General features: G+C 40.7%; 3 protein-coding genes across 3 annotated transcripts; 1 reads left to right on the top strand and 2 right to left on the bottom strand.

Annotated features, from left to right (window-relative positions):
• Positions 1-12,399: 12,399 nt before the first annotated feature.
• Positions 12,400-13,503, bottom strand: K441DRAFT_674067 (uncharacterized protein; the record flags this gene model as incomplete). The annotated part of the gene is made up of 3 exons (XM_067650708.1): positions 12,400-12,663; positions 12,713-12,958; positions 13,012-13,503. 3 exons carry the CDS (start codon positions 13,501-13,503, stop codon positions 12,400-12,402), a joined length of 1,002 nt encoding a protein of 333 aa, XP_067508642.1.
• Positions 13,504-15,953: 2,450 nt separating this feature from the next.
• Positions 15,954-16,944, bottom strand: K441DRAFT_674068 (uncharacterized protein; the record flags this gene model as incomplete). Its single annotated transcript, XM_067650709.1, has 5 exons — positions 15,954-15,974; positions 16,058-16,156; positions 16,244-16,271; positions 16,402-16,753; positions 16,821-16,944. The coding sequence occupies 5 exons, from the start codon at positions 16,942-16,944 to the stop codon at positions 15,954-15,956; spliced, it is 624 nt and encodes a 207-aa protein (XP_067508643.1).
• Positions 16,945-18,875: 1,931 nt separating this feature from the next.
• Positions 18,876-20,629, top strand: K441DRAFT_693288 (AhpC-TSA-domain-containing protein). The gene is made up of 2 exons (XM_067652640.1): positions 18,876-19,657; positions 19,729-20,629. The coding sequence occupies exons 1-2, from the start codon at positions 19,315-19,317 to the stop codon at positions 20,142-20,144; spliced, it is 759 nt and encodes a 252-aa protein (XP_067508644.1). The 5' UTR covers positions 18,876-19,314; the 3' UTR covers positions 20,145-20,629.
• The last annotated feature ends 100 nt before the right edge of the window (positions 20,630-20,729 follow it).

Below are 20,729 nucleotides of genomic sequence, written 5' to 3' on the forward strand. Positions count from 1 at the left end.
TTAATAGGTATATTTAGAAAGTTAGCCAGCTTTACGGTATACTAGGTATCTATTAAAGTAAAGGTATTTACTTTAGAATTAGCTAAAGCAGAGGTTAAAACTTAGTATTTATTATAGAATAAAGTATAAGGGATAGTATAGCTTCTTTTATTAACTAGCCAACCTAAATTAATATCTAATATATTAATCCCTTTTAACCCTAGAGAGGAGTCTTCCTTTAGGGTTCCTCTTTTTCTAACTTTATACTATCCTCCTAGATTAATAAAAACCTTATCCACTTTTACGTTTATTAGGTAATCCTTTATATATTAGCCTTTCTAACTATAAGAAAAGTAAGCTCCTTAATTACTAAGGGCCTATATATAGGGTTTACTATATATAGGCTAAGCATTTACTAGACCTATAGTAGGACTAGCTATATAGCTAGCTACTAAATTAGTGGCGGGCTATATAAGTAGTACTATCCCTTTATCTGGCAGCTAAAACCTTACGCTAGTAGGGGCCCTTATATATACACGTAGTACTATAATATTATTGGTCCTTACTGTATTATATAAGCATTCTAGAGAACACGAACGCGCTCTATAGTATATTCTCTTATATTATACTTTAAAAATAGATTATAATTCTAGCTCTAATTCTAGCTCTAAACTAACTAGCTAACCTACAAAGCCTAATAGGCACAAATCTCAAGCCCTTGAAGATATACTCTATGAATTTGGACCAATTAAACGGGTATCTTATACGCCATTTTAGACCGAAGAACCACGACCTGCAAAGGCCCTCTTACCCTTAACCTTTCCTACGCAACCACATCCGTACGATTACTTTACGCTCTTTTTTACCCCCGATCTCTTTTATACGATTACTATAAATACTAATTAATACGCGAATATATAAAGGATATACGTAGTAGACAAAGGCTTGTGTAAATGGTCGGATTTACTTATAGAGAAGCTATACGTGTTTATTAGGGCTATTATATATATAGGGGTACACAAGGAGCCTTAAATTCCTATATATTAGAATATAGATTTTAATAAGGGTCCTTTATACTTAATATTAAGGCATATATTACTCCGCCGCTTTAAGCAAATTAAACGATATTACTATAACGTATTCTACCATCGAGCCAGCAACCCCACCGAGCTAGCAAGTCCATTTCCCCACTAAAAATTATAAAAATCACAATATAATATCTTAACAACCACTTAATAATAAATTCTAATAATTTAGATTTAGACTTTTATATACACTCTATAGCTTCTATTAAAGTTACATAAGTAAATAGTTTAGTAGTTTTTAAGATATAGTAATTTGGCTATATTTTGGCCCCCAAATTTTAATACCTTAAAAACTACTAACCTATTTACTATACAACTTTAATAGAAGCTGTAGAGTGTATATAAAAGTCTAAATCTAAATTATTAGAATTTATTATTAAGTGGTTGTTAAGATATTATATTGTGATTTTTATAATTTTTGGTGGGGAAATGGACTTGCCGGCTCGGTGGGGTTGCCGGCTCGATAGTGGAATACGTTATCTCTTGTTCTAAAAGTGATTAAAAGGAGGGATATTATTTACCCTCTAATAAGATCTAGTGGTATAAGGTTAAACCTCTAGCTTTAACTCTTTAAGCTTCCTTTTAGCGGTATTACTCGCCTTCTTCTAAAGTGAGTATTAACGAGCTTATAGTTCGGTATTTTAGCAAGTAAGTTTCCCCTCCTTTTTACTCCTATTACCCCGCTAATCCCTTAGGTCTTTGCATACTTATAAGATGCTAAATAAGCTAATTAAATAAGGCTATAAGATCTATGGAATCGCGGATCATGGATACTTATATAATTTTGTTTAGAGCTCGCGAGAGAAGGGATTATAAGATATACTCTACCGCCTAGGACTTACAAAAACGGCCTGCCTCATACGCAGCCTTACCCTCTCCCTCCTATAACGTCGCCTTGCGATATATATGGATAATTACTTTACATCTATGCCCTTATTTACAGAGCTACAAGCTTATAAGTTTGGTATAATGGGTACTACATGCCCATATAAAGAGCTCCCTGCTAGATTTAAGGTGCTTAAGACACAGTTCGCTATAAAGCTTAAGTGGAATACCCTCCTTGCAAAGGTAGTTAATAATACCCTTTACTTAGCTTAGCAAGATAATAATATTATCTTAGCCTTAAGCAATATACACACTGTTTATACTACAAAGGACTTTTATAAGAAGGTTAGGAGACGCCCTATAAAGACATCAACTAATAGGAGAATCGTATAACAAGTATTTGGTAATGCCTCGACGAAGGAACTACGTATTCCTTATTTTATTAATAATTATAATCATTATATAGGAGGTGTAGACTTGGCAAATTAGTTTAGGGAGTCATATAAGACTCACCAAATTATATAAAGGAATTAGTGGCCCCTCTTTTACTAGTTAATTAACATAGTCTGTGTAAATGCATATAGATTATATCAATTAACTACAAAAGGAAAGCTCCTTACGCACCTACAGTTTAGGATAGAGCTTTATTGTAAGCTTTTAGACTATTCTAGTAAGGCAAAGCTACAGGGCTTACGGATTAGACTTAGTGGGAAACGAGTATTTGCGCCTAAATTACAGCATTTACACTATTAGGAAAGCCGTCCTAAACAGGGTAATTGCGCATGGTGTTTATACAAATTAAGGTGTAAAAAGGTCCTAGGGAAGGAGTCAAAAGGTAGGGTAAAACGGTTAAGAGGAGGGTGTATATTCTGTAATGTGTCCCTCTATAAGGAGGGGCATTATTAGGAGCGCTTTCATTCTAATAATGCTAATTGCTAGTAATGTATTATGTAATATGCATTAAAGCGATGCCACTTGACCCCTGGAACCCCCCCTTTCTAGCGTAAGGTTTTGGCTGCCAGACGAAGGGATAGGGGTTACTAATTGTGCTAGGGCATTGCGGGCCGTTCTTATATTGCTTATAGTCTGATTTAAAGGGTTTCTAGCTTTATACTGTTTAGCGCATACCTTAATTTAGTAGAGGCCTTAGTTAATAGCTAAGTACTAGTCTATAAGTTCCTTTAGCGTCTATATAGTAGTAAAAACTAGTTATACAGCTCGCTGTAGGTCTAGGATAAGCTTATTAAATAGGTCTAGCATTAAATCTTTTTAGGGAATTTAAGCTTAGCTAGCTAGGTATAGAAAGCGGGTCTAAAAGCTAAGAAGGTTTCTGTTGTTTTTATTTTTAGGCTTTTATAATTAAGTTAGGCGTTTTATACTTTAAAGGGGTCCTTATAAATAAAAGATAAGTAGATAATTATTTCTTTTTTAGAGAGGAAGGGATTTACTAAGTCCTATATGTATCGCGGACGTAGGTGCGTCTATATATCCCTACTAATACGGCTAAAGACGTAGGCCATTTTAGCCTAAGTAGTAGGGAAGTAGTCCACATTAACTTTAAGCTTGTTTTATAATTAAAGCTTCCAACTATTAAATATAGGGTTAGTTCCGTTTATAAGTAATAGGGGGTCCGCAACCTTTACGGACTATAATAATACTAATGCTATATGTTAGGCTAGAGCCCTAAGGACTATAGTAAGTCTCTAGATGTCTAATAATTCCTTACTAGGCGTAGGGGTTCCTCTAGCTTTAAGCAGCTCTTAAAGTTATTTAATTTTGGCATTAGCTGCTATAAGCTCTACCTAAAAGTTTAAGTTAGTTGCTATTTTACTATTAGAGGTATTTAAGGGTCCTATAGCTACTTTACCAGCTGCTGTATTTCTTAGCATTATAGTACGGTTATTAGGGTAACTTCTAATAGGATTCTATAAAGGTCCTGGTTTATGCATATTCTATAGGTCTTATTCTTCTTTCTCATTCTTCTAGTTCTAGTAATATTCTTTAAGTTTAATTCTATATTCTATTCTAGTTTATAGTCCGTAGATATATTTAAGTTCCTTTTTAGGAAGAAAGGGTAGCTAGGCTTTAGATAATATTGGCGACTTAATTAATTAAGGTATAAATACGGCAAGAGGGACGCGTAAGCCTATATAATTAGTAGTCTATAAACGAGGATCTAAAGCTAGAGAAAGGAAAGGAGACGGAGGGCGGCGCCGCTTAACGTTATATACAATCCTCTGGTTACGTAACGGCAATTGTCTAAAACTATATAAAACTTTCTATAACTATCTACAACTATTTACAACTATCTGCTATAATCTACCAATATCCATTAGTTACAATCTATTAGTTTTTACTAATATCTATTAGTTTCCACTAGCGCCGTAATACTATTTATAAACGGATGGGTAAATAAAACGCTAGAACTAGGAATTAGAGTCTTACTTATAAATATATTTAAACTATTAGTAAGATAACTAGTATAGACTACTTCTATATATAGAGTACGCTTATAATTTAAAATATTATATATTATATAAGTATACACTAATCCAGATTACCTATAGCGTCTAACTATTTAGGTTTAATAGTATACCTAATAATTACTAGCTGAGGCCGTATAATTACTTATAGGATCCTATTAGGAAGTCTAAGAATATCTACTAAAGAGTATAAGGATACCTTTAAGAATAGGAGAAGTAATAGAAGTATATAAAGCAGAGCCTATAAAATGCCTAAAAGCAATAAAGACTTTAGTATAACCGCAGGCACTAGGATAAGCATTTTAGAGTAGGCGATAAGGTTCTATTACATTTAACGAATATTAAGACCTATTAACTATTAAAGAAGCTCGATATAAAATACCTAGGTCTCTTTTAAGTTAAAAAAATTAATTAGTAAGCTAACCTACCGTCTTTAACTACCCCTATTTATAGCCTATATACATCTAGTGTTTTATATAAACTTACTAAAGCTATAGTATAGACTACTGCCTAAAAAGAACTTTCGTCTAGGCCTAATTAAATACCCTAAGGTAGTAGGCGAGCGGTACGAAGTTAAAGCTATACTATACTATAAGTCTATTAAGAACAAGCTTTAATATAAAGTTAAATAGCTAGGCTAACCTACTAAGAACTCTATATAGGAACTAGAGGATTACTTTAATTATTATAATGATATTCTAAAAGAATATTAGGACTAAGGTCTATAATCTACAAATTATAAAAAGCGCTTTAATACTATAGTGTTATCGCGACCTATAAAAAAAGCTCGCAAAAAAAAGTAAATAGGTTAAATCGGATATAGAATAGATAAGCTCCAAAAATTATAAGGATTAGGGCTATAGCTTAAGGCAGAACTAGTCCTTAGCCTTTTTATATACATAGTATATAATTAATAGGGCATTTTACTAGAATTGCATTCCTATTAATTAATCTATACTAGGAATATTATTTTTAGGGCTCCTAAGTCCTTTCTAAAAGCCCTTTAAGGCCTTCCTAAGCACCTTAATTAAGGTCCTTAATTACTACTATATATAAGAATAAATCCTAAATACCTAATCTAAAGAGCTACTATGCCTTATTCTTAGGAGCAGGATTATTATCTATTAGGCTACTAAGTAATGGCTAATAAGAATGGGATCTAAACCTCTTAGTAGGGATATAAGTAAGCATAAAAATAGGGGTAGGACAATAAGGTATAGCTAGGGCAGAGATCCTTAAACGCTTAACACTAATATTAGATCTAAACTAATACTAATAAAGCTCTTATAGTGTAAGCTTATAGTTAATAAAAATACGCTTAAGTCTAAAATAAATAGAGATATTAGCTAGCTAGTATAGACCAGAACTACTAAGACCTTACTATAGCAATTATTAGTTACCTATTCGCTAGGTGCCTAAAGGGTAACCTACCTAATAACGTATTATATTATACTCTTTTAAAACTTAATGCGTATGCGTAAACTCCTTCCTATAGTAGACGGCAACTTTCTTTTTATTACCCCTATCCTTTACCCTATCCTTAGTATACTAACCTTACTTTTATATTAAGCGTTACTAGCTAGCTTATTAAGAGTTATAGGCGGTATAAATAGCTATAGTATAATCTTAAATTTAACCTAGATGTTTAGTATTAGCTCTTAAATAAGAGAAAGCCTAGGCGATATAGTAGTTAAGGATATTAAAGGAACGTTGCTACTTAGGCCCAGGCTATTAAAGCTTAAAGTTAGCAATAGAAATCTATTAAGGATAGAAAAGCTTACTTTAACGTAATTACCGCTCTTAGTACGTATACATTAATTATAAGGACTAAAGGTATTAAATTTAACGTAATGCGTCTTATTATAAGCCTCTAAAATCCTATTATTAGATTTCTAGTCTTTTAAAAACGTATAGGCAAAATTATTTAGGTAGGACTAGCACTAGTTATAGGTTAGTAGGAGTTAGGGCTCTATATATAGAGGTAGGGCTAAGATACACTATAGAATTTACTTAAAAGAGTAGTTAGTAGGAGAATAAAGAGGTATATTAAAGATATGTCTAAATTAGATAGAGGTTAATAATAGGAAGTAAGGTATTAAGAAAAAGGATTAAGCTTAATAAGTAAGGTATCTTTATACTTTACCTTCTAATACCCTTCGAGTAAATAGCCGCAACCTTACCAATATAACTCCATTATAATAGCGCTATTTAAAAGGAAGGAAATACGCGTATAAGCTATCTAGCTATTACTTTCTTATAAAACTAATAACGCGGCTAGGGGAAGGTAATTAAGACGTTAATTAAAGATATATATAGGTTAAATTATACCTAAAAGATATTATAATATTAAGGAATAATGTTATAGACGTTTTTAACAATAGTATAATAGCTATAGGTGCTATTATAAAGTGTCCCTCCTATTTACTAAGTAGTAGAGCTACGCTAAATATATAGTACAGGACTATTCGATTTAAAAGTATATATACTAAATCTTAAGAGATAAGTCTCTTTAAAGAACTAATTAATACCTTAACCGTATCTAATAGCCTAAGGGTAAATATAAAAGTAATGCGTTAATAATATAGGGGATTATAAGAAAAGGATTATAGGAAAAAATTATAAACTATATCTTAGTAGTTAAAGACAATGGCAAGCTAAGACTTTATACGTTAAATCCTATACTAAAAGGTTCTACGGAACTATACTAGAATATTAAATTACCTATAATACTCGTAATTAATTATAAGCCGGCATAAAGGTTTAAAAGTGAAGTTGTATGAAAATCCCTATATTAGCTTAGGTAGTTACTAGCACGCTTTTAATAGACTTTTAATAGGTCTTTTAGTAATCCTTATATCTTTCCTCTAGTTATATTTTTTTCCTTATTAAGGTTTTTTAGGAGTTTAAAGTAGGGGTTAGACAGATAGATAATATATAGCGGTATACTAATATCTCTTTAATATCTCTCTAAACCTCTTCTAAGATAAACCCTTATAATCTCCCTATTATAAGGTAATAGTAATTAGGGGCTAACCGTAAGAAAGAGGGGGGTAATATAAGGGATATTATTGCGGATACCTTAGGTTGCCCTTAGGACAACCCCTAAATACCCCTTAAATAGTTACCGGTTACGTATTAAAGGTATATACCTATAGCATATAGTTTTTACAACTCCAAAGGCCTTACCTCCTTAAGGATTTATATCTCTTGCTAATCTATCCTATTCTATAATTGTGTCTTTATAGCCCCCTTATAGATAGTAAGTAAGTAAAAAAGAGGCAGAAGATAGCTAGGCGGGTAGGAGGGTAGTAAGAGGGGAAGGCAGCTATAGGGGCGGCTATAGGGGTAGCCGTAGCTATAGCTGTAGAGGAGGAAGCTATAAAGGAAGAAGGGGAGATATGGGACGAGGAGGCCCTAAACGCCCTATTTAATAAAATAGTCTAATACTTAGTTATAAATAGCTACGTCTCCGCTATTACTAAGCTTTATATATAGCCTAAATAAACCTAATCTTCTTCTTTTTATAGATACTACTATTCTTATTTTTAAAGGACTTTAGATTTATTTATTAAGTATAAGTTTTTATAAAGTTTATAAACTAGCGGAAGTTATAGCGGTAAAGCTATATCCTATTCTAGGATAGCTTTATATTATTATATTATATAATATATAGATCTTAAATATATTTCTTTAAAAGGTTTATAGCTATAGCTATATAGTAATTTACTTTTTATTAAGCTAATTAAATATAATTTGGTTTAGTAATTAGTCTTTAATCTTGCTAATAATCTAGTATATACGCTTTTAGTATTATCTTATATTATTAGCATCTTAAAGAAGTTATCTACCTTATAAACCCAATTATCTAGCTGCTAGGCGTTAGGTTTATAGCAGAGTTCTAAACTACTAAAGGCTTTTGCTAATTAGTCTATATCCTTTTTCTATTTATAATATAGATATCTTTCTAAGTCTTCTATACCTCCTTAGGTAGGTATTAAGTAGCTCTTAAAAAGCCCTTAGCCTTAGCTAGGTTATAAAAGGTTTTATTTAGCCTAAATTAAGCTTTACTAAATCTAGATCTACCTCTAAAGGGTTCTAATATATTTATTAGTGGCTCCTTTCTATATAGCTTTTAAGAGCCTTATAGCAGCTTCCTAATATCTATTTTAAAGATAATTGGTTTAGGGCTTTTAACTTTCTAACCTTAGCCTTAGGGAAGCTCTAGCTATAAAGGTAGTATTAATATTAATAGCTAGTATAGATTTTCTAATAAGGCTTAGGTCTTAAGTTAGTAGTTAAGTTTAATTATTTAAAGGGGTAGGCCTACTTAGCTTATAAGTAGTCTATATATTACTACTATACTAATTATAGAATAGTAGTCTTTTAGGAGGGTTTTAGTTAAGTCCTTAGTTAAATATATTAGTATATTTCTCTAGCATTTCTAACTTAAGGGAAGGTTTTAAAGTTACCTCTAGCGCTTAATCTTATAATTAGCCTAGGTAGGGCTAAAGGAGCTTTAGTTACTTTTTAATAGCATTATAACTGTTATAAAGGGTATTTATATTTTCCTTAGCAGTAACTATAGGTATATAAGAGTCTTTAAGCTCCTAGCGTATCTAGGTATTAGGGCTTATTTAGCCGTCTTATCTAGAGGTTTATATTATTATAATCTCTTACTATTAAAGGGACTTTTTTATCCTAGTATAATGGCTTTCTATAAGGTATCCGTAGAGTTTCTATTTAAGTTATTATAAGATTTTAAGGGGAGATAGTAATTATAAATAAAAGGTATAAATTAATAATCTAGTTTTTAAGCCAGCTGCCCTTCTAAATAGAGTAGGAAGGATTTAAATATAAGGGGACTTTATAGATAGGGGGTTATAAGGATATAATTATAGGATAAGATAAATCCTTAAGGAGGTAAGGCCTCTGGGATTGTAGAGACTATATACTATAGGTATATACCTTTAGTATATAACCGGTAACTATCTAAGGGGCGTTTAGGGGTTGTTCTAAGGGCAACCTAAGGTGTCTACAATAATATCCCTTATGTGACGGCGCTGGAGCGCGTCACCTAGTCAGGGGTTCGCTTAAGACTTGGCATGTGTATATAGACGTAGCCACCTTCTCTTGCTCCTTAGCTTAATATCTTCGTAATACAGCATTCGTTCGCTTGATCTTGCAAGCATTCGTTCAAGTCTCTAGTGAGACATTTGTTCGATGGTTTTAGCCGTCACACCTTACATATAGCCCTTATTTCTCTTATTACCTTCTTTACTATCTCCTCTAGTATCTCTATAACTTGCCGTCTTCCTTATTAGCGCTTTATATTAGATTTAACTTCTCTAGCAGCCTAATTAAAAGCCCGTTTCCATATAGCTAGTAAAAAAGGCCGGCTTAGTGTTAAGGAGGATTTAAGTATACTAAAAGGACTAAAGCGCTTAGCTAAAAGTAAGTTTAATTAACGGTCTTTAATAGAGCTGCGAGCTAACTCTAACTTAAAGGCCTTATCTACTTCCTCCTTATCTTTCTTATCCTTAGCTTCCTTATTTACCAAATCTAGCGCCTATAAGGCTACTATTAAGAGAAGCTTAGAATCTATATAGCTCTTAATTACATTATTAATTAACCTTATATAACTGCCTGTTGCTAGGACTCCCTTAAATAGCTCCTGCAGTAGATTTAGGAAGTTAGGTAGTATATTACAAAACTTTTTAGCTTTAGGATAGGCTTTAAAGTAGGCCTTTATAACTTCCTTACTAGCAATAGGTACGCCTTTAGCTTCGTTTTACCCCCAGCCAGAGAAGCTATAGAGATTCATCTATACCTTCTAATCCCTCTTCTAATTATCATGCTTGCTCTTAATTTGCTTAACAGTAAGGAGCTACTAGGCAATAGCAATTATACGAGTTAGAGTAATCTTCCAGCCGTTAGCTTTATAAGAGCTATATCTACGCAATATCCTTTATTAACGGCCTCAACAAGGCCCTCTAACATCGCCTCCTCCATCTCACCTGTCTATCTTAGACGCGCCCTCCTGTGCCCTATGGGCGTCGCGGTAACTCTGCTGCGGCTCGTACGGGAGGTTGGCGAAGGTGTAGAAAACGTTAACGGACGAGAGGGCGTTGGTTAAGGAGGAGGCTCCATTACTACACCAAGGCAGGGAGTCGCGATAGAGGCTTAGTGGCAGAGGGGGTTACTCGAATCGCTCACCAAAATCAATCACGCATTGTGCGAAGCCAAATCTAGAGCCTCAAACGGAGGCCCACCGAACGATCAACTCAATTACAGATTCAACTGAACCACGGTAGTAGCCGCCACTAATTATAAAATGGGCGACGCTAAAATACGCACAGATTGAACAGATTCTGTAATGGAGGCAATTTGCAACCGAACGAACCCTAGAAGAACCTAGCATATCCACGATTGGCAGCCCTGCAGTTAGAAGTGTTAGATCAAGGGGCAGCCTCTTTGAGCTCCGCGATGTGCACGTGACAGTACACGTGACAGTGCATGGGCCATCAAGCCCCTTAGATTCCTCCTCATAGAGCATCTTATATATTTTTTTCACCAGACCGGTCATCGGTCTGACAGAATATATACTTAATTTTCTCTTTTTAACTGACCGTGCGGGGTCTGCAGCGCTGAGAACCAGAACATATAAGACAGTGTATGGTTTGTAGACTGAAGTTAAATATTGTCCAAACAGCGTTGGTACTAAGTATTGGTAATATAATTATGTCAATGCGGTGTATAGATTACTGTCTAGGAAATACTGCTGTGGTACTCTGCGAGTGAACAAAATTAAACATAATACAGTTGTGTTCGGACTTCAAAAATACAAGGCCACCAAATATGCCGGAGGTGATACAAACGTCGCGTGATGAAGTTCTAACATCGTCGCCTGAATATCATAGTAGAACCATGATAACATATCGGTCGTAGATGTGTCCCGCCGTCCTATTAAATGCGAACGCGAGGATAGGATTGAGATAGAGTATCACGTCGTTTCACGCCAAGCTTTCCCGCCGTTGGCCGCATGCCGTAAGGATGGGAAACTAAGGCGTGGAGACTCCGGAGTAAGCGGGAAAAAATGTGAAGCAGATAAGCTCTATTAAGTATAAATTACAAAACATAAAAGATGAACATTTCGAGCAGCAGAAACTCTTCAACCACTAATCTTATCTCCGGAATATTGGATATGAGCGTGCGTTGCAGCTTCCGCAGCATTCACATCACGGGAAAGGAGGGATTTAATTTAATATACGCAAGGCAGCTCCGGGCCGCATAGTAACACTGTGTCTAGATATCTATCGAAAACATCCATTGTGGTACACGAGAATAGAAACACGAATGCAGGCACAGAAACACAAAATTCACAAAAATTCCAGCCATCAGGCACAGCGGCCAGGAACTAAAATAATCTTCGAGGATTGGTGAAAATTGAGGCTTCGATACATGCACCATTTCCCAGGGTAATGAGTTTGTGTACTGACATAGCGTATTGGTTAGCTTTTTTTCGTATTCAGTCAGATACAACAATTCAGTTTTTCTTTTCAACTCGCTTTGAAGAACGTAGTCGCAGCAGTCCTGCAGCTCTTTTTCCCGCTAACACAAGACAAGGGAAAAAAAGCCAACTGTACTCCGCCGCCATGCCTGATGGGAATAATTCGTGACGCGTAGCGTGCTCGATCGGTCGCTTTTGCGCACAGGAACAACACAACCCTCGTGAACAAGTCTGTGAAGACAGAAAAGAAAGGTTCGATTGTCAGGAAAAAGGTACCTCTCGTAGCCCGTACGAACACCAACGGACCCTGTCCCACCGCTCCAGTCCATGGAGATGCCCGTGCCGCGCGACAAAAGAAAATAAAAACAAAAGTTCACACAAGTGTGGGAGAATATATGCAGAAATGGGAACCCTGGCTTTCTATAAAATAAGGGCTTACGAAAGAAAAGGCGGGGTGCTGGTATCTAGCTGCATCCCTAGATCCGGCACTCCCCGTGCGCTCCCCAGTGAAGACAACCATTTAGTAGCCGCCAGTGGGCTTAGGAGGGACATAAGGAGCTGGGCCAGTGCCTGATAGGTGCTTTATGGTCATGAAGCCAGACGGCTGGACCTTGGATACAGCGCTTGGCAGGGTGAAGTTGCCATAGGGAGTGCCGGTTGGGTAGAAAGCAGGACTACTGGACCCGATAGGGAGTACGATGGAACTTGACGGAGTGGTGACACCGCTTGCTGGAGTTGAAACAGTAGAAGTCGAAACAGCAGCATAGCTCTCCGATTCAGCAGTCTGTAAGAACGTTAGCAGCATATATTAATTTTGCGCACAATTTATTTACCACTGTGACGGTCTCCTGAGCAGTAATAGTAACAGTGACTGGTGCAGCACATTCGTTGATTCCCGTAGTAGCAGCAGCGACCACAGAGCTAGATTCAGAGGGCACAGCATAGACAGTCACGGTCTTGGTGAAAGTTGAGGTGGAGCTAATAGTGGTTGTAGCGGTGGGAGTAGCAACGGCCTCGGCATTCACGGAAGAAGCACCATAACCACCAGCACCACCGGCAGGCCTGGTCATGTAGACAGTCTAAGATTACAAATTAGCAAGGTATTCAAAATTGCTGGCGCTGCAATTTTCACCTTGGTGATAGTCTCAGTCGAGGTGTGCTGGATAGTCGTGGTTACAATGGTGGTAGACGAGCCAGAGCCAAGAGTATAGGTAAGGGTGGTATTGGTAACCTTGGTAACCACGGATTCAGCCGGGGCGCTGGCAGCGACAGTACCCTCAGACGAGTAGACACCAGTGCTGATTGGGGCAACAATCGAGGATGGTGGAGTCGACACAGCGTAGCCTCCAGCTTCGGTGACGGGGCAAACCGTAGTTGAAACAGCGACAACGCTGGTAACAAGCTGGGTGGACTCGGCTGGGCAGTCGGTAACAGTAGGAGCGCAACTGGTAATGGTGAAGGTCTGAGTTTCGTAGATGGTGGAGATGGTCATCTGAGGGCCGGAGATACCAGTCTCATTGCCATATTGACGGCGGCCAAAGTGGTGATGACGGCCATGGAAATGGCCATTGGAAGCGGAGGCAAGAGCCGCGAAGAAGACGACGGAGAGCTTTGAGAACTGCATTGTCGTGGTTGGGTATTCCTTGATCCTAGGGTATCAGATAAGGTTTCGGTATCTGGAAATTCGTGATGCGGGTCGTGTCGATGTGATAAATGCAGTGCTGAAGAGCGAAGACAAGCAGAAATCAATTCCGCGAAAGTGCCAGAGATTCCCAGAAGGAGTGACTTAGGTTGGTTTAAGGAGAGAAAATGTCTACGAAAGACGAAACGAGCGTTTAAAGAACTGAAGTCTTTGTGGTGAGCAAGAAAGCAAAAGAGTGAGGGGACCTGGGGGAGGGTATAGAAAAGTCACAGGCTGATTGCGCTGTGTCCCGCCAAGAGGGTCAGCCCCCTAGCGCCGCAATTTCAGCGGGTGGTATCAAGGAACAGGCTAGTCTGCCCTAGCGTGCGCTACCCAGTTCATTCCCAGCCATTCCAGGCCATGTTTTGATTAGGATCAAGCTGCAAGTGGATCAGGAACCGCAGCACAGTCAGCCAGTGAAATGCGCCTATCGCCTTCCTCTAACTGGGGCCAGGCGCCCCCGAGCTGCACGTTGACGATGATTGCTCTGGATGCCAAACGCTTTNTCATGGGCAGCTGTGCCACTGTAACCTCACAGCCGTCCACGTATGGGAGCATCGTCACCACTGCTGCTGTGGTTCGGCGACTCCCGAGTGGATCTATCTCCGTCACTTGTTGCCTCTCTTGCACTGCCGATCGAAAATGTTAATTTGTTTCTCGCATCAGCGAAAAGGAACAAATCTCGTTTCCTTCCTACGGCACGCAGGGCCAAAATAAGAATCGTCCCTGCGCCGATCGCCCGTGGCTCAAACAAAGCCCCCGACATAGGGCTCGTCCATCGCGGGTACCTGGCAGACAAGGCGCCGCCATTCGGCTAATGGCACAAGCAGCACAGCCAGAGGTCGGCGTGTGCAGTAATGACGGCAGAAGGTGCATGAATTGGCTCCCCTTGTCTTCTCAATTCTCGTGGAGACCAAGGGCTATCAGCCCAACATGCAATCAGCACATATTCCTTCTCCCACTCTCGTTTACAAGCGTTTCAGCCACGGACCCATCAAAACAGGCATCCCGGTTGCCAACCATTGGCTAGCATCTGCGAGATCTGCCAAAGTCATCAAGATGTGACGCGCCGAGCCGCCACAGACCCTCTCATCTATAGCTTAAATGAGTTTGTATATTGCCCCTCGTTGCGTCGGCTCGGACACGAGCGCCAGCAAATTTACTGAATTCCCCTGTTGCTCTCGCAAAGCCGCTTCATGGCCCTTGCTGACTCCGATTAAACACATAGCCCGTCTCCGAATCCCAATGTCAACCACCATGCTTCGTGATGGGATGTACGCAGTAGAGGCATGTTGAAATCAACAGCCACAGTTAGTGTATCTAATCCTTCTTGCTCACCTCAAGTCTCATCTGATTTTCGGTACATAGACATTCCATGTTGACATCTTCCTATTATTATCTAACCCTTAACAGGCCTTTGTCTTGTACCGCCATCACTCCCTGTAGTCAGATATGTAATTCCTTGAACTCCTCATCCTTTGTGTTTTCAGGTGTGGCAAGTTTATTCTTTCCATCTACTCTGCTTCGTTAGTTCAGTCACTTGTTCCAACAACACCAAGATATGCAACGTCCAAACGCATGAATTATGAGTATTTCTAGGCTTTTATTGAATCGTAATATTCTCGATCAGTTTAATCGCCACCAAAATTAGGATACACGACACTGCTACGCCTAATCACTTCCCTTTTTATTCAACTGCTAGAAGCCGTACCGCCGAAACGCCGAAACGCCAAGCGAAGCATGTTAGAATATCTACGGATCTCGCTGGCAGGATTTTGTTTGCATCAGACCTTCAAGCCCTGACATCTGCCAAACCGAAACTCAATTATTCCAGTCTCTTTCCGAAGGACAAGAGCTTTCCGTACCAAAAGGCTTCCGCCCATGGCCGCCCGTCCAACCACTCTTCCAGAGTCCTAATCAACCCGTAGCCTGACACATTTAGGAATTGCCTCCACATCGCCGAAATATCCAACAACAAGCCAACATCCAATCCATCAGTCAGACGTAGGATCCCCAACCCTTCAATCCATCACGGGATGCCCTTATCCGATTGCATGAACTAAGGAATATAGACAATTTCTTGGTTATCACAGGTGTTAAAGAGTCTTCATAGCAAATGTGTCGGCTACAAATCCGCAAATTTCATTCGGCTTAGATACCAATAAATAAACTAGTATTCTATGAAATAAAGTTACACCATTGATTTGTTGTCTCAACAACGCCGCCCCATGTCCACAAGAGTTATCTAACTCAAGAGAGCGGCACCTCCGAGAAATTAAAATACATCACATTCAGTGCTGACATCACAACAGGCTTTTACCACTACTCACAAACCCGCCAGCGACCCCGGCGTGCAGTTGTCAGTGCAAGAGAATGGGGTTCCAGCCGCGCCTTCATGAAGTGCTGTGCCCGAGCTGTAGAGACAGAGAGCACACTGCATGAACATACTTGTGTTAGATATTCGATACGAGACATGGCTGGTGTAGAGGTGACTTACCATGACAGTTCCAAGGCATAACACGCCGCAGCTGAGGAAGAAAAGGTAGGTCTCTAACGCGTGGAAAACTATTTGCCCTTGTTCATGTAGATCCAAAGACTGCCAGGTATGTCATCTGAGAGCAGTCAAAGCAGTCAATTTCCATCTTCAGTTTCGGGCTTGGTTAATCGAGAGAGGGAAGCTTACAGCTGAGCCAGGAGCAGAAGAGTGCGCACTTCATTAAGATAACAATTAGTCCTTTCTCATCTTCGCTTATATGAAAACCTAGACAGGCTAGAGCGACTCACAATCAACCCCTACAACAAATTAAAGCTCGGAATGGCCTCCGCTATAATCCAGCTCACGACCCACAACCCCCACAAATCCCCACCCAGCTCCCAACGCTCTTCAAATTGTTATAGTGAATGACACTTGTCCCTTTCCACATGCGCATGTAGATATACTTGCACGCCATAGAGCCATTAACGACGCCTGGGGTTATGATCGTCGGCAGCGCGAGGCCGAAAGCGATGTTTGCGATGATTGGGGAAGCGGAGCCGAGCGCAGGTGACGCAACGTGCGGGCCAGCATAATAATATATAATAGCACTGATGAGGAGGTAGAATGTGGAGGGCGTGGTTTGCATGAAGGCAAGGGCTTTAGGGAAGCCGCTAGGTCTTTTCAGTTCAGCGCAAAATGAGAAGGCGACATGGCCGGCTGTGGAGATTCTAGTTAGTAATTGCCATTCAGTTCAAATAGCAGGTGAAAAGTAAGAAAGGTTTACCATATGCAAGAATAATGTTCATGACAGGGCCAAGGCCTTTGACAAACAGTACAGCTGAGTGGACCGCGAGTACATCGCCAGCGTCAAGCCTAGAGATTCCGATAGCGACCATGGCCGTAGTCATAACTGTAATGACAGAGAGTCAAGCTATCCATATCAGTGCCGCCTGCAAACATAATATTTATGCTCTGGCAAGTACTCACATTATCGACAAATGCGACATCACCTTCATCGTCCGAGGCAAGCCTAACATAAAGCATACAACCAACCCGAAGAATCCAATCCAGACCAAGCAAAGACTGTGGCCTGTCAGGACGTTTATCGCAATCGAGAATGACAGGACGTGAGCTGCCATTATGAAAACCAGGATGAGGATTTGAGACATGGCCATAACTCCCGTCCTATCGGGCAGCGGTGAGTCCGCCCGCATCAGCAAAGCTTTGGACCTGAGGAAAAGCCTGCTTGAATTGCCCAATAACATAGCCAGTGTATGTCGCGGTGATGCCTAAGAAGAAGATGAGGAGAAGGTCGCTACCGAAGACTGTTAGTAGGTACTAAATTGGTAGGCATTTGTGATACATACGGGACTAGTCTAAGTGTTGCGACCGCTTGTGGAAGTGCTAATACCTAATGAGATTGTTTCTACAAGCGTCACTACAAGCAGTGTGTTCACGGCGTCCTAAAGGTGGCCATAGCCGAATGGAGACCTCACATATTCCGGCATGCCTGCAGCCCCGGGTTAGTAAATGTATACCTGCTTAAGGTTATCATACTTACCACCAATCCATCGTTCTATAATGTATGGCTGCTCCAGCTTCATTACCAAAGGCCGGATCCTCAACCTACACCGGCAATCAGTTCAATTGAACTCCTCGTTTGTTGCCATACATGTCCTTCGCCTTTTGATTTGGTACGCTGTTTTTCCAGATCAATCATAGCCTAGCTCTTGGGGTCTCTAGCGCCTTTGATCAACGAGTTTTGAGAATCACCTTCGGAGCTCTAGGGCCTGCAGTCCCAAATGAAAGCCCGTGGAACAACTAAAGGGGCCATGGTCCCCGTTTCGACTTAGATGGGCGCCCAGAAGTTGTTGATAGTTTCAAAGGGTCATAAGCTGTGCGGATGGAAAATGAATGACAAAGATACATGATGGGGATTTCAGGTTGATCACTAAATAGCGGGCATGTTTAAAGTTCGACAACGTGCCGTAGATATGTTTGTATGACAAAGTTACTAACCTTGAGTCTGGGGAAGCCTTGATATCAACAGCAGGAGCCAACCGACATCCGATTAACGAACTCTATCTAAAAGGCTAATGAGTAATATTCCAGAGCTCACCGGAGATAATCGCTGCCTTTTGGAACGTTTAGTCTCATGATATGCAGTTTTCTGATGATCTTCCGAGCATATGAAGACCGTAAGCGTCGCGGAGCAGGAAATATGATAAAGCAAATGAATATTATGTAGCAATAGGTTTATCTATCTCAAGTCGTTAATTATTAAGCTCTAGATCTGATACCAACCTCTTGCGCCTTTGCACCGCTTTGGAGGATGCCGAACTTCTCCGAGTCGTTTGCGATAGCAGCTTGCCACCTCGCACGGTCCGAGCCGCTCCCCACAGCGTAGCGAAGGTCCATGNACATATCATCAGAGCCTTAGGCCAACATTACGGTACCATGACATTTCCTAGTGGAGGAGGAAGATTCGACTACCTAGGAGGCTATATCAAGGCCTGGATCCAGAGCTGGCCGTAAATGAAAGAGAGCCAAGGCTCACGAGCGGGCATAAGACACGGCGAGGAGAACGAATGGCAGGACAGTGTACGAGAAAGCGACGGGAGATCCAATAGTGCCATCTGACCACGTTCGATGCGATTCCACCCAACTTCAAAATATGCATGGTTGGCAGGGTGGTTGATGGTTGATGGTTGATGGCTGATAAGCAAGTCGATGAGGTTGGAGAGGGAGGCCAGGCTTTTGCAGGGCTTGGAGCCGAAGCGGACGACGCCTCATAACGGCAGACGGTGCAGCTCGCACATTCATCAGCATCCTGGGAGGGCTGCAACGTACCAATCAGCGCCTCACGATTCATCGAACGTGCCCGGCAGCGAAATCCTGATGGAGCAGGGACACCATAAATCTGCCTAAATCGACATGGCTTAAAGCCAAGGAGAGCTTGGTGGAGCGGTCTCACTCTAACCTGATCCTGCACAACAGCTCTTCTAACGCGCTTTGTAAACATCATCGTTTCTGCGACTTGTATCTTCGTGCAGCTTTCGTGCTCCTCAGCGTTTTCTTAGGCGTGATACTGCAGGTATCACTACAACTAAGTGAGTAAGCGCCAACAGGGCATGAAGCCCTCCGCGCGACCAGCTTCTCCAGCTTCACAGAAGCTGTCTCCAGCCCTTCAAATCTCCCCAGAGCGCTCAAAACCCTCAAGCAACGCTGACCGATAGCTGTTGCAGCTACGTAGCTTATCGTCTGATCTATCTCACAACATGGTTGAGCTCCGCAAGCGCAAGACGCCTCCACCCGCGCCCGCGCGCCCGGCCAAAAAGAAGGCCGGCGCGAAACCCGCGACCTCCAAGGCCGGCAAGGCGAAAGCAGCTGTGGCTGCCAAAGTCGAAGCAGTCAAGGAGGTCGTTACTGGCGGCCCCAATGGGGCGAAGAAATCCGCTCCAGCAGCGGGCGCGCCATCGGTCGGCGACAGCATTGATCTCGCCAGCTTCGGCGGCGAGGTTGAGACGCACGACGGCACGAAAACCACACTCGCGAAGCTGGTGGAAGACAGCAAGGCTGGTGTTATTTTATTCACATACCCCAGGGCATCAACTCCCGGCTGTAGGTTACAACTCCGCATCGCGCGTTTTGATATCAAGGAGTGGTCTCGCTTACGCTCACCGTCTCCGTAGGCACCAACCAGGCATGTCTGTTCCGCGACGCCTACGCACCTCTGACCACGACCGGCCTTAGTATCTATGGCCTCTCTTCCGATAGCCCTAAGGCTAATACGGCGTTCAAGACCAAGCAGAACTTGCCGTATACCCTGCTTTGCGATCCCTCGGCGACACTGATCAAGGCCATCGGCATGCAGAAAGCTCCCAAGGGAACCAAGCGCGGCGTGTTTGTTGTGGATAAGGCTGGCAAGGTGCTTGCAGCTGAAGGAGGTGGGCCGCAGGCCACCGTTGATGTAGTCAAGAAGGTTGTGGACAGCCAAGATGCACCGGCAGCAGATAAGGAGGTTAAAGAAAAGGAAGACACTGAACTGGCTCAAGTTGCCAGCGAAGTAGCAGATTCAGCTGCCAAACTTGATGGTGAGAAGGCATAATGTGGAGTGATTCAGTCGGTGATGTTAGCTTTTCGGTCTTCGTTTGTGCTTTGGATTATTATTCTGTTGCTGGGAGTTTTTAGGGATGTTGATTGAGCGTCTGATGTTTTGAGGACGTTTAAGATTTTATGTGCGGCCATTGACACGAATCTGTATCCTTTTCTTTCCTGCACAGTGTCATCGCATACGAAGTATTGCTGCTCATGTGATCCAAACCAAAGCTCTTGAAGACCTTCTATCCCACCGTCTTTCTTCACTTCCTCCCGTTATAGCATATTTCACATCAACGCTGCCTTTTCAACTTCGCATTTCAGATTTGTGGGGTTTTTTGTCATGCTATATACTCGTTCCACTGTTACAACATAAATTGATTAGTCTTCAAAGGAAATAATGGCTCAAGTAACACAACCAGCAATGGCTACCAGTAGATATACAACGGTTCAACCTATTCTCTGACACTAATTCAATGCTTGGCCAATCTCCACCTGCATATCTCTTCAAGAATAGCGATCACACGCCGGCCTCTTTGTGATCGCATACTGTGTGGTATACAAAAAGCATTTTTGAATAGCCGTTAAAGGCTAT

Source organism: Cenococcum geophilum (assembly GCF_001692895.1).
Source record: "Cenococcum geophilum 1.58 unplaced genomic scaffold K441scaffold_5, whole genome shotgun sequence".
Classification (NCBI taxonomy): Eukaryota; Fungi; Ascomycota; class Dothideomycetes; order Gloniales; family Gloniaceae; genus Cenococcum; species Cenococcum geophilum.